This window comes from Castor canadensis, chromosome 16 (assembly GCF_047511655.1).
Source record: "Castor canadensis chromosome 16, mCasCan1.hap1v2, whole genome shotgun sequence".
NCBI classification, from domain to species: domain Eukaryota; kingdom Metazoa; phylum Chordata; class Mammalia; order Rodentia; family Castoridae; genus Castor; species Castor canadensis.
The window spans coordinates 11,814,326-11,827,167 of NC_133401.1; the positions used below are offsets into that span (position 1 = coordinate 11,814,326).

Below are 12,842 nucleotides of genomic sequence, written 5' to 3' on the forward strand. Positions count from 1 at the left end.
AACATGATGTCCTCTAATTGTATCCATTTACCTTCAAACCCCATGTCATTATTCCTTGTGGCTGAGTAAAACTCCATTGTGTATATATACCACAATTTCATGATCCATTCATCAGTTGTAGGGCATCCGGGTTATTTCCAAAGCTGAGCTATTGTGAACAGTGCTGCAATGAACATTGGTGTACAGGTGTCTCTACTGTATCCTGTCTTACTTTCTTTTGGGTAGCTGCCCAGGAGTGGTATCACTGGATTATATGGCAGTTCTAGCTCTAGTTTTTTGAGGGATCTCCATACTGCCTGCCATAGTGGCTGTACTAATTTGCATATTTCAATTTTTAAAAAAAATTCCTTATCACATCTGCAAAGTCCTTTTCACCATATAAAGTAACATAAATATAATATAAATATAAAGTCACAGGTTCCAGGGATCACAGGCCACAAATATCTTGGAGGTGGGTATTATTCAGCCTACTATTCCCAACTCCCAAACCTCCTGCTTCCTCTGTTTCTCCATTTCTGTAAGTGACACTACAATTCGTTTACTTTTGAAGCTTTTGGCTCAACCTTCAAAAAAGGTCCAGAATCTGAGCTCTCCTCACTTCACCATTGCCACTGTCTCCTTTCCTGTTCATCTCTTGCCTGGACTACTACAGTAGCCTCTTTGCTGGTTCCCTACATCTACCTTTGCCCTCTAAGATCTGTTTTCCACCTGGCTGGAATGAACTCTGCAAAATGTAAATCAGAGCTGAGCGCTAGTGGCTCACACCTGTAATCCTAGCTACTTGGGAGGACCATGGGTCCAAGCCAGCCTGGGCAAATAGTTTAGAAGACCCCATCTCCAAAATAACCAGAGCAAAATGGACTGGAGGCATGGCTCAAACGTAGTGCATCTGCTTTGCAAGAAGCCCTGAATTCAAACCCCGGCCCCACAAAAAAAAAAAAGAAAAGAAAAGAAAAAAGAAAAATGTAAATCAGATTTGATGCACCTCACTTCCCTGCTGGGCCTGCACAGTTAGCCCCCTTTCCACCTCATTCATTCAGTCTTCTACCTTTCTCTGCAAGCTGGTTCCAATCTCGGGGTCTTTGCATCAGATGTTACCTCCGGTTGGAATACTTTCCCCTTAAATGGCTGTTTCGTTTTTGGGGGAACACTTAAATGTCACCTCTTTAGAGAGGCTGATGGCCATACGCCTCAGCCACTCCCTACTGTATTGCCTGGCTAATCTATTTCTTATCAAACATCTGAACTTATTTTTGCTTATTTGTTTGTTTCTTATCCATCCTCTCCCTGCCTGGAATGTCCCAGAGCTCACCAGGTAACCTCAGCACCCACAGCAGTGTCTGCCACCTCCTGGTGAGTGCTCAGTAAGTATCAGTAACTCCATCCACAGGACTTCACATTGACTCTTCAAGAGGCCTGGGCCTGGACTCAAGCTGAAGTCGAACAATCTACAATACCAGTCTTGAGGTCTTGGTACTTTTTTTTTTTTTCTGGTGGGCCTGAGGTTTCGCGCTTACAAAGCAGGCGCTCTACTGCCGAGCCACACCTCCAGTACCTTTTTTGGGGGGTGGGGGTGCAGTCTGGAGCTCTCACCTCTCTTACCCCCAAGTCTTACCTCGCCACGTATCCCGCCTTTCCTATGCCTGACCCCGGTTTAAAAAACGATGCAGGAGGTCTTTTAGCCACATTATTCCGTTTTAAGGAGGTCGAACTGAAAATTGGGGGAACTGAGATTGTGGTCGGAGAAGATATCTTTGCAGGAAAGACTGCCCATTCCCTCCTCTTTTACAGAAGGTCTTGCCCAGTTCTGTTTTAAAGAAGGTGGAGAATGAGCTCTGAGCGCGGTGACGAGTAAAAGGTGTGTGCGCCTTTAAGAGGAAGGCTGGAAACAGAAGGGCGTAAACCGTCAGAAGTTCGCGACTGAACCGAGTAGGTGGGAGAAGACCGGCCCCTTCCGGTTACGTAAGCCCAGCAAGATGGCGGCGCCCAGGGCGGTAGGTGACCGGAGGTCCTAGTGTTCCCTCTGCAGCCTCCGCCATCAAGGCCTCCGTCGACGTCCTGGGCAGCAAAGAGCCCTGAGGTGGCAGGAGCGACTCCTACCAGGCTTCGGCACTGGGAATGTACACCTCTGGCTACCGGAGGCCAAGAAGCATCCGTGGGGTCGCAGATTGCACAGAATCGTTAGTGCAAGTGTGGGCGGGGACTTGGCAGAGAGAAACCAATGAGATGTGTTTCGAAGCGGAGAGCCTAGCCAATTAGAGAGAAGAATACGCCCAGGGAGCCAATGGGCAGGCGAGAGTCGGGCCTGTGAGGGTGGAAACGCTTGCAAAGGGTTGGAGGAGGGTGGGACCAAAGGATAAACTTGCGGGCAATTCTTAGGCGATGGAAAAATTTTGATGGAAAATCAAGACATGATGGAGTGAGGGCAGGAACCAAGAGGTGAATTTGGAAGTCCCAAGGGAAGTAACAGAGGGAAATTAAAGAGGAAATTTTGCGATAGTCGTTAAGGAAGACTTAGGAAGAACTGGATAAAATGAAGGTATGAATTTAGGGGGAAGAGTGGGAAAGCTAGGGAGTTTTGCTGAGTGGTAGAACACTCGCCTAGCACGCAAGACTCTGGATTCTATCCCCAGCACCTCCAAAAACTAACCTTTACATTTGAATAATTGAGTCATTCAGGAAGATCCCAGGGAGAATTGGGTAAAATTATGGGGCAAATTTGTGGGAAATTAAGATATGTAGAGGTTTTGGGGGGCAAAAAAAGGATTCAGGGGAAAATCAAGACTGTTTGGCTAAATCAAAGAGAGAATTTAAGATTAAGAGGAAGAACTTGGGGGGACATGGGGAAATCTTTTTGAATCCCAAAGAAATAATTTGAAAGGGGTTTTGGTTTCGGTTTTTCTTTTTTCTTTTTTTTGGTTTTTGGTTTTTTGTTTGGTGCTAGGGATTGAATCCAGGGCTTTGTACATACTAAGAAGGTGCTCTTCCCCTGAGCTACACTTCAGTTCAGAATTTGTATGTTCTGAAAGAAAAATTTTCCAAGTCAAGAAGCAGGGAATTGGGCTGGAGGCACCTGCCTATCAAGTACAAAGCCTGAGCTCAAACCCCAGTGCCGCTAAAAGAAAAAAAAAGCAAGGAGTTGAAGTTAATGGAGCAAGAACTGAGGGATCCAGTTCCAGACTCAGCACCTCCTTTCCTCTCCTCCCAGCTCCTGCACCTGGTGGCCCCAGCATGGAATGGGAGTACCAGGGGTATCCATGGCCTGAGTGGGGCGATGGCTCAAGAGGGCAATCAGAGGAAGAGAAGGACTCTATTCCAATTCCTGACTGAACATTTCTACGACGTGGAGGCCCTGAGGCAGTACTTAGTCCAGAAACAAATACTGAAGGTGCACAAGGAAAACGGGTGAGAACCTGCATCCTGCTGAACTGGGTGGAGACCCGTGGTGGCCTCCCAGGTGGAGCCCAGCTCCTGCCCTTGCTACTCCCTTGCCACTGCTAGCCTTGCCAATTCTCACATCTTTATTTCCAGCCCACACCCTTCTGAAGGGCTCCCACTCATATAGGCACCTCTGCTACCAGCTCCAGTTAGAGGTCTAGCTGGCATCTCAGACTTCACATGGCTAAAACAAAAACCTTCATTTCTTCTTAAACAATCTGCTCACCCCCAAGCCTTCTCCATTCAAGGAACAGGTGCCACTGCTCACCCAATTGTTCAAGCCAAATTTTAAGAAGTCCTTGATTTCTTTTGGCTTTTCTACCCTCCACATCTAGTCCATCAATACTAGAATATTCCAATTGTGACCAGTGTGCACCCCCTCCAGTTTGTAGTCTGGCCTGAGCCCCTTCATTTGTAAGGTTAATCACTGCAGTAATTCCCTAACTAGTCACCTTTCACCACATGTTTTCCATTGAAGTCCTCAGAGCAGCCAAAGGACTCATAAGAAATTAAAAGACCTGGGCATGGTGGTGCATGTCTGTAGTCCCAGAAGTCAGGAGGCTGAGACAGGAAGAACATGAATTCAGGGCCAGGGCCAGGGCCAGTCTGGGCTATATGCTAAGACACTGACTCAAAAAAAAAAAAAAAAAAAAAAAAGGCTGGAGGTGCTGCTCAAGTGATAAAGTGCCTTCCTAGCAAGCGCCAGGCCCTGAGCTCAAACCCCAGTACTGCTAAACAGGAAAAACAAATAGGGAAAAGAGAAAACATTACTACCCTACCTATAATTCGTTTTTGATTGCAACAAGAATAACAGCCAGTCTCCAAGGCCTAAACCGTATCCTGTACTGAGCTTTGGGACCCCTACCAGGAATTCCCCCTACCTCCAGGAAGTGTGTTTTGTTTTGGTGGTGCTAGAGTTTGAACTCAGTGCTTTGTGCTTGCAAAGCAGGCATTCTACTGCTTGAGTAAGCCACGCCTCTAGTCCCAGGAAGCAGAGTTTTTTGGTTTGTTTTTTTCTGATACTGGGGCTTAAACTCGGCCTACACCTTGAACTACTTCACGCCCTTTTTTGTGAAGGGTTTTTTCGAGATAGTGTCTCCAGAACTATTTGCCCATGTTGGCTTTGAACCTCGATCCCCCTGATCCCTGCCTCCTGAGTAGCTAGGATTACAGGAGGAGCCCAGCCCTGGAAGCAGTTTTTAACACTCAAACTAAATCAGTCTCCACTATTCACACCCATGACCCGAGCTGAGCCACTCCCTGTTCTGTGCCTCCTGTCATTTATTTTCATCATGGAATTAGTATTCTGCAACTTGCAGTTGTTTCCTGGCTTGTTATCTAACTCCTCCTCCTGGCAGATAGGTCAACAAGGGTAGGGACAGTTACCTGCCTTGGTCACCACTATGCTCCCAGTACCCAGCATTCAATAGACACTCACTAAAGATTTGCAGACAGGCCAGTGTGTATGTTTGCCTAGTGCTCTGGACTCTACCTTTTACGGCAGCGAGAGGGCATGGGGAACAGTGTAGTGCTCTTCAGTCCTCACCTTTGTTTCTATTTTTTTGGCAGACCCCTCACCGCCATCCAGAAGCAGTATGGCCCATATGTCACAGGTGCCTACTTCGTCCTGAAGCTGGGAGGTGCAGTCAAGTATGACAAAGGTTTCGGGCTAGGGAGTAGAGGGAGGGATGGTGTGTGTGGGGGGCGAGACAGGCATCTCTGAGTCCAGCCTCTGCTATCACACAGGCTTCCTCCTGAGCTCTCCTCTGCCACTTAGTGGCTGTGGCAAGGGGACCTGTTCCTGGGCTTCAGTTTTGTCATCTGTAAAGCCAGATGGTGATCATAGCCAACTACTGTAAGGACTGGAACTTTGCAATCTAAACATTTGTAACATAGCCTATGTGTTCAATAAAGTTGGTCAGCCAGGCAAGGTGGCACAAGCCTGCAGTCCCAGCTCCTGGGGAGGCAGACGTGGAAAGATCACTTGAGCTCAGAGTTCAGGGCCCAACTGGGTAACACTGTGAGACCCCCATCTTAAAAGGAAGTTTTCCTTTTTTCCCCCTCCCTTACTTCCATTCTTTCTCCTAATCCTTGGTTTATTTCCCGTCTTTCCGGAAGAAAACACAATTCTCAGACTTCACCTACTCCTCTTGTTTGTTCCAGGTAAAACTTTGACCTGTTTTGAACACTTCCCCCCGCAGCCTTAGAACAGGGTACAGGTTTGAAAATGAGATACACAGACTGCTCCTTGTGCTCACGCACCACATCCTCCAAGGTTGTGATGAAGGGAGGGACACTGGGACAGCCTAGCAGCATAACCTGCAGTGGCTTGCATGCAGATCTTGCTCTGACATTATCAGTAATCTCTGGGCCCTTGGTGTCCAGGTATGTAAGGGTAAAGAAACATTCCATCCCTCATGCAGTAAGACAGAAAGCTGTACTGCAGGGCCTGTGAGGAAGTGCACCAGACAGCACAGCCACTTCCTTGTATGGGGGGTGGGGGTGGGTGCTGCTGACCTTCCCTCCCACCCTTCCAGGTTTCAGGACCAGGAGTGGATCCGGCCAAATGGGTGTGCCCATTTCTCTCCAGAGTTTGTCAAGTTCCACGCGGTGCCTGTGGAGGCTGTGGATGTCAGCAGCTGTGCCATCAACTACCATGGCCTGGACAACCTCTGTGAGTGGGCCAAGGTGGGTGGGCATGGAAAGACTCAGCAGTTCCTCTGCTGATGTGTCACCTTCTCCCCCTGCAGTGCTCCTCAAGGAACTAAGGTCCCTGTCGCTGCAGCGGTGCCCCCATGTGGATGATTGGTTTCTCAGCCGCCTCTACCTGCTGGCTGGTTCTCTGCAAGAACTGTCACTGGCCGGGTGTCCCCACATCTCAGAACGGGGCCTTGCCTGCCTCCACCACCTCCAGTGAGACCTCAGCTTGGCCCCACACCAGGGTGTCTCTCCCTAAAACTGATGCAGGAGAGAACATGGAGGGGGTGCTGGGGTGGGGGGTGGGCTGTCCTGGTGTCCCCTTCCTCCAAACAACCCTGGAGTGTGTGATGGGCGAGCAGAAGAGCAGTTGCAGTGTCCCCAGGAGAGTTAAGTGACTCCTAGTTTTTCTTCCTTTTTGTTTCAGTGGACGCTCCTGTGATATTTACTATTACAGAACAGTCACAGTCAGAGGACCATGTTTGTTATTAACCCAGAGGATTTCATGTGCTTAGATAGCTACAAAACTTATTTTGGAGCCAGAACTGTGGCTCAGTGGTAGAGCACTTGCCTAGCATGCAGGAGGTCCTAAATTCTATCTGCAATACTGCCCCCACCGAAAAAAAAAAAAATTAAGGAAGCTAGGGGTTGAAATGAAGGCCAGAGCCCCCACTTGCTCCCACCACCCACACACACATGCTATCCTCATGCCTGCTGCCCTTCTTTCAGGAACCTCCGCAAGCTGGACATTTCGGACCTCCCAGCCGTTTCCCACCCAAGACTCACTCAGATCCTGGTGGAGGAGATGCTGCCCAACTGTGAGGTCTTAGGGCCTGACTGGGCCAAGGGTGTGGAGCTGGGGCTGGAGGAGCAGCCTGGGGATCTAGCCAGCCGTGTCCCTACTTAGTCTTCAGCCTGTGTCCCACTCCAGCGGGATTTTGGAGAGTTGTGTGTCGAGTCTGTTGGCTTCCACACTCTGGCTACAAGTGGAGTTCACCCAACATTGGGGGGTGAGGGGCAAATCAAAGGGAAGGAAAGATGAGATCAGGGTATTGATTCCTGACTGCCTCCTGGCAGTCACAGCTCCAATCCTGCCAGGCAGCCCTTTCCACACACTGCTGCATGCAGTTCTGGGGTTCTCTGCACGTGACCTTCACTTGGCAAAAGGCTCCTGCAAACCGTCTACATTTGAGTGTGCATCCATCTCTTGCAGGGGCCCTGACTAACGCTAAGAGTGCTGCTGGCCCTTTACAGCAATGGTTCTGCCCTGTACAGGACTGGTCAGCTTATTGTAGGTGTCCAGCATCCTTGGCCCACACTGACTAAGGGCCAGTAGCCCGAGGTCCTGTGGCATGGCTGCTCTGTGAAAATGGAGCTGGGCCTTTGGAGTATTTCTCTGCTAAATGGCATGTTAGCCTTTGTCAGTAGAGGGCGCAGGGGAGGCGTTCAGGGGAAAGGCTGGCTCATGCACTGTGCGCTTACTCAGGGTCTAGATGCTGCAGGGCACTGCTCCCCAGCACCCAGCTCCTGGACTGCTGTATGGTCTGCAGCCTTGTCTGGCATCCCCACCCCAGATGGATTTCCAGTCAGTTCCAAGGCACTTCACTAATGAATCCCTCATGATTCCATTTCGCTGTTGAAGTCAATAATTCTTTATATTAAACTTTCCCTGTTCAAATTACTGTGTGGTTTTTCTCTCCTGATTGGATCCAGACAGTACAGAAATCTGATGTGTCCCAGGACACAGACTCATAAGAAGGGGTTCAGGATTGGTCTCGAGCCTTTGGGCTTGAGCACTGCACTGAGCTCTTGCTCAAGGGAAACAGAATGCCAGAAATCCCCGCACACAGTGGCATCACCAGCTGTCCGCTGTGGGCCATGGCGATGAGGTGCAATGGCAGTACATGCCTGGGAGCTCCTGTGGCTGCTGTGCTCAACAGCTGTGGCAGCAGGGGTGATTCTAAAGACCAGGGTGCTGGTTGGATTCTTGGGAGTACCCTCGAGTTCTTACAGGTAGAGGTGACAAGCTGGGGTATGTTAAGTCATGGTCTGAGAACTAGAGCACTTCTACAATCGCCACCAAAATTTCTTACTCATGTGGTTGGACCCAGAGTAAATAGACTTCAAGCCCCCAACTCACTCTGAAACTCCCTTGCCAGTGCCAAGGAGCTGTCCAGCCCTCCTGTGCTTGGAAACCTATGATGACTTCACTTAGAAAGGAGCACACATTCATCATAAGACTTACAGGGTCCCCCTGCTGCCACTAGACCCATAAATACCTAGAGTCAATCTTGCTCCAGGGAGACATGTGCCCACTCCCACCTAAGAGGGAGCAGGTCACACTAAAAGAACAAGACTACATGGTGGCACAGAGCTGTATTCCCAGCTACTTGGGAGGTGGAAGCAGGAAGATCATGAGTTCCAGGCCAGCCCGGACAAAGGGTCTGTCTCAAAAACAATATTCAAAACACAAAAGATCCCAGCGCGCAGGAGAATAGCAAGCTCAAGGACAGTATGAACTAAAAAGCAAAAATCTGTGTCAAAAATAAAAGACTTTGCATACAGATAGATGATTGATACATTTAGATATAGATATGATGTATGTATACATAGCCAGAAACCTGGGAAGTATGCGGATTGTAAGGGTGTCACATCAACGAGGGCAGATACAACACTAGCTCTGGCCGAAGTTGCTGGATGGGTGCATTACTAGTGATTCCAGATTTCGTGGGTTACCTTGTGCAGCTGGGGGTGATTCTAACAGTTACTTAATTGGCTGACTGGAACATGAATTGCCCTGGCATGATATGGATGCGGCAAATGCAAAGACTTAATTAGGGAGACAGAAACATTAGTGATCGCATGTGACCTGGTTTGTCTCCCCCAACTACAGTCCACAAGAAGAAACCTCACATTAGCCAATTCCTCATTATCAGTCCCATAACATAATCACTCTGTATTGAATTTTCCCTGTTCCAACTGCTAGGTGGCTCCTCTTCTCCTGACTGGACCCAGAACAGTGCACACAGCAACCAGCATGTGCCCTGGGGGACTTCGCAAGGTCCCAGGAGGGAAACACCACCCTGGCCCAGAGCCTCTGAACCCTGGAGCCTTGACCTCCTCTCTCCTGGTCCTTGGGTGTGTGGTAGCCTTGGCCCTGCCCAGCCCCTGGCTGTCTTCCCCACTCTAGCTCTTACTCCATTAGCATTCACCATTTCCTCCCCACTCTCTTCCTCCAGCTGTTCCCACGGGCTCCATTATTCAAACTTGGTGGGTGTAGGAAACCAGGGCTGGACAGATAAACTGCTGGTGCTGACAGACTGAGTTCCTGGGATGATCTTTGGACAGTCTCTCCAAACCAGGTGGGATGAAGGGGGTAAGCCCAGGCTTAGTGGGGGCCCTCAGTCTCAGTGGAGGGCCTCAGGAGGAGGCCCCACCCGCAGGTCTCCCCAGACACCTGCTCAGCCCCAAGAGCAGAGGCCCTGGTGGGGGGCAGGGATGTAAACAAAGGCAGACACCTGTTCCTGTCCCAGGGGGTAGGGCTTGAGTGATCCCTGAGGCCCTGTGCAGCAGTGGGAGGGGTGGCATCAGGGCAAGGCTGGCCCCAGGCAGGGCTGGTAGGAAGGGCTTATGGACATCTTGGGCAGGCAGTCCAGTCAAGAAGGAATTGGAGGAGGTGCAGGGGTCAGCCTAGCCCAGAGGCTCCCTGTGTGCCCCACCCTATCACCCTCTACCGCCCTACACTTGGCTCCCCTTAGCCTACCTCCTTTCTCTGGGTCCTTCCTCTCAGGTTTCTCCTCTTTGGTCGTCAGGCTCTGTTCTGACTTCCTCCACCTGTCTTCTCAGTCTCTCCCTACAGAAGCTTCCATTTCCCTCCTTCTCCCACTCCTGTCCATTTTCCCTGCCCTCTCTGTTCTTCTAGCTCTCTCACCTCTATCTCATCTCCTTTCTCTTCTCTCTTCTCAGTTCCTGACCAGTTCTCCCTGGCTGTCTCTCCTTGATGTCCTTCTCTTCCTCTCCAGCCCCTCCTCACCCTTACTCTGACTCTTGGCGGCAACAGCAAACATCCCTATCCCTGGCGGCTGATCCATCCCCACTCAGCACATTCAGGCGCCTCCTGGCCGTGGCCCCACGCCAGCCCCTCGCCTCCTCCCCTTTCCTCTTTTGGACTCAACACCCCCCTGGGTCACTCTGACACTACCCAAGCTGGCTTGGCCTGCTCTTTGACCTCACGCTCTCTTGAACTCTCTCCCCCCAGACCCCTGGGTGGCCCTCCTGAGTCTTGCAGGGACCCCGTGTGTTGCTGTGGCCAATCCTGCAAATTTCCCGCTGTCTCACCAGAAAACCAGCCCTAACAAGCCCGACGGTCTTCCAGGTCAGCCTCCTCCTCCCATCTTCCCCTCAGCCCCGCCCCAGCCCCTCCCGGCCCCTGGGGCCCTCCTGCCTACCCACTCCCTCCCCTCTTCCCCCCTCCCCCCTCCCCTTCAGACTGGCTGCCAGACTACGCGGGCAGGGGCAGCACGGAGGGAACCCAGGCAGGGCCTGACCAGAGGCCCAGCGGCAACTGAGGGAGCCGAACCTAGAGGTACAGAGGGGTCAGATCCTGGTCCCCAGTCCCTGGGGCGGGGCTGTTGGGGGAGGTGGACTGGGTTTCTAAGTAGGAAGGAGCTAACCCCAGTGAGCTGGTAATCTAGTGATCCTGATTCCTGTGCAGGATGAATGGGGAGGAGGAGGAGGGAGGAATGGCGCCTACATAGGGTGGAGACTGGGGATAGGTCAACTTCCTGGCCTTTTAGGAAGGCGGGAAAGAATGAATTGGAATGGGGTGGGGGTGTCCCTAGATCTAGAAAAAGGTGACAGTTGAGTCCGGGGGGGGGGGCGGGGGGGGCGGGGAGGGCTGCCTACGGTCAGGAGCTGAGAAAAGCCAATATGGGGTAGCTTGGGACTGTGGGAGACTGAGGCTGCTTGCCTGGGCCCCTGCTGGAACCTCTCTGGAGGCCCATCCTACAACCCAAAGGCCTATGTGGCTCCTTGTGGATCCCTACAGCTCCCTCGGAGGCCCCTTCACTGGGCCAGGTCATGCGCTGCCCCAAGTGTCTGCTCTGCCTGTCAGCGCTGCTCACACTCCTGGCCCTCAAAGTGTACATTGAGTGGACATCTGAGTCCCGACTCAGCAAGGCCTACCAAGGACCCCGGGGGACTCCACCCAGTCCCACGCTAGTCAGCACTGAGCCCACCCTGCCTGCCAACCTCTCTGTCCGCCTGGGCCAGACTGGCCCACTGCCCTCAGCTTACTGGAACCAGCAGCAGTGGCGTCTGGGGACCCTGCCTGGTGGGGACTGCCAGGCTTGGGGGACTGCTGCTGCCGCCGAGATCCCTGACTTTGCCTCCTACCCTGAGGACCTGCGCCACTTCTTGCTGTCTGCAGCCTGCAGGAGCTTCCCGCAATGGCTGCCTGCAGGTGAAGCTAGCCATGTGGCCAGCTGCTCTGATAAGGATGAGCCCTACCTGCTGTTGGCTGTCAAGTCGGAACCAGGACGTTTTGCAGAACGACAGGCAGTGAGGGAGACATGGGGTAACACAGCTCCTGGGATTCGGCTGCTCTTCCTGCTGGGGTCGCCATTGGGACAGGGGGGACCTGACCTAGGCTCACTGGTAGCCTGGGAGAGCCAGCGCTACAGTGACCTGCTGCTGTGGAACTTCATTGATGTCCCCTACAACAGGACACTCAAAGACCTGCTGTTTTTGGCCTGGCTAGGCCACAGCTGTCCCAGTGTAAATTTTATCCTGCAAGCTCAGGACGATGCCTTCGTGAACATCCCTGCCCTTCTGGATCACCTGAAGGCCCTGCCGCCCACCTGGGCCCGAAGCCTCTACCTGGGTGAGATCTTTACCCAAGCCAAACCCCTCCGGAAGCCTGGAAGACCCTTCTATGTGCCTGGGTCCTTCTTTGAAGGTGGCTACCCAGCCTATGCAAGTGGGGGTGGCTATGTCATTGCAGGGCGCCTGGCTCCCTGGCTGTTGCAGGCGGCAGCCCGTGTGGCACCCTTCCCCTTTGATGATGTCTACACTGGCCTCTGCTTTCGTGCCCTAGGCCTGGTGCCCCGGGCCCACCCAGGCTTCCATACTGCCTGGCCAGCAGACCGTACCATGGACCCCTGTGCTCTCCAAGGCCTGTTGCTGGTGCGGCCCCTCAGCCCCCAGGATAACATTCGGCTCTGGAGACAGCTGCAGGACCCTCAGCTCCAGTGCTGAGCCTGGGTGGGGAGCCAGAGTTGGCTGGGCCTGGGTACCTGCTTTCCCAGACCTCCTTCTAGGCTTGGATGTGAGGCTCTAGGCAGATCAGGACTGCTTGAGCCCCTCCTGAGCCCTCCATGGCCAGGGAGGATGAGGTGGAAGATTGTTTTGTCTATTTTCTGTTTTTGAAAAATATGCACTCCACTCTCATACCTAGAGTTGTTTTTGAGTCTGTGGGGTCCCCAGAGTAGTACAAAGCAGAGCTCAGCCATGCCCTGACCTTAACACTAGGCACTCCCCTTCCTGGCCAGTCCAGCTCCAATGGGCATCCTGGGACAACAGGCTTGTGCCAGCCCTTGGGAGAGCAGGTGACTGTCTCCCACCTCCAACCACCCAAGATGACCCTTCACCTCCACAAGTTTCCAGGGGGAGCAGGTATTGCAAAGTCTTTGGTCTTACCTACCTAAAGT

The 12,842-nt window shown here is 52.1% G+C and overlaps 2 protein-coding genes across 7 annotated transcripts; both read left to right on the plus strand.

Annotated features, from left to right (window-relative positions):
- Positions 1 to 1,842: 1,842 nt before the first annotated feature.
- Dmac2 (distal membrane arm assembly component 2) lies at positions 1,843 to 7,813 on the plus strand. Of its 6 annotated transcripts, none has more exons than XM_020186975.2 (6): positions 1,843 to 1,994; positions 3,209 to 3,405; positions 5,008 to 5,088; positions 5,976 to 6,112; positions 6,189 to 6,351; positions 6,865 to 7,813. In XM_020186975.2, exons 1-6 carry the CDS (start codon positions 1,977 to 1,979, stop codon positions 7,040 to 7,042), a joined length of 774 nt encoding a protein of 257 aa, XP_020042564.2. In that variant the 5' UTR covers positions 1,843 to 1,976; the 3' UTR covers positions 7,043 to 7,813. The 6 variants fall into 6 exon arrangements, with proteins under 6 accessions (XP_020042564.2, XP_020042567.2, XP_073914873.1 ...); XM_020186978.2 differs by lacking the exon at positions 1,843 to 1,994 and adding an exon at positions 2,001 to 2,180; XM_074058772.1 differs by lacking the exon at positions 1,843 to 1,994 and adding an exon at positions 2,057 to 2,080.
- A 1,576-nt stretch (positions 7,814 to 9,389) lies between these two features.
- Positions 9,390 to 12,582, plus strand: B3gnt8 (UDP-GlcNAc:betaGal beta-1,3-N-acetylglucosaminyltransferase 8). Its single transcript, XM_074058771.1, has 4 exons — positions 9,390 to 9,497; positions 10,394 to 10,510; positions 10,624 to 10,720; positions 11,183 to 12,582. Exon 4 carries the CDS (start codon positions 11,215 to 11,217, stop codon positions 12,388 to 12,390), a length of 1,176 nt encoding a protein of 391 aa, XP_073914872.1. The 5' UTR covers positions 9,390 to 9,497; positions 10,394 to 10,510; positions 10,624 to 10,720; positions 11,183 to 11,214; the 3' UTR covers positions 12,391 to 12,582.
- Positions 12,583 to 12,842: the final 260 nt, after the last annotated feature.

Coding starts and splice junctions, on each gene's coding strand:
- Dmac2 (XM_020186975.2), top strand. Junction 6,113..6,188: donor CCATGGCCTGGACAACCTCT/GTGAGTGGGCCA, acceptor CTCCCCCTGCAG/TGCTCCTCAAGGAACTAAGG. Junction 6,352..6,864: donor GCCTGCCTCCACCACCTCCA/GTGAGACCTCAG, acceptor CCCTTCTTTCAG/GAACCTCCGCAAGCTGGACA.
- B3gnt8 (XM_074058771.1), top strand. CDS start 11,215: ATGCGCTGCCCCAAGTGTCTGCTCTGCCTGTCAGCGCTGCTCACACTC.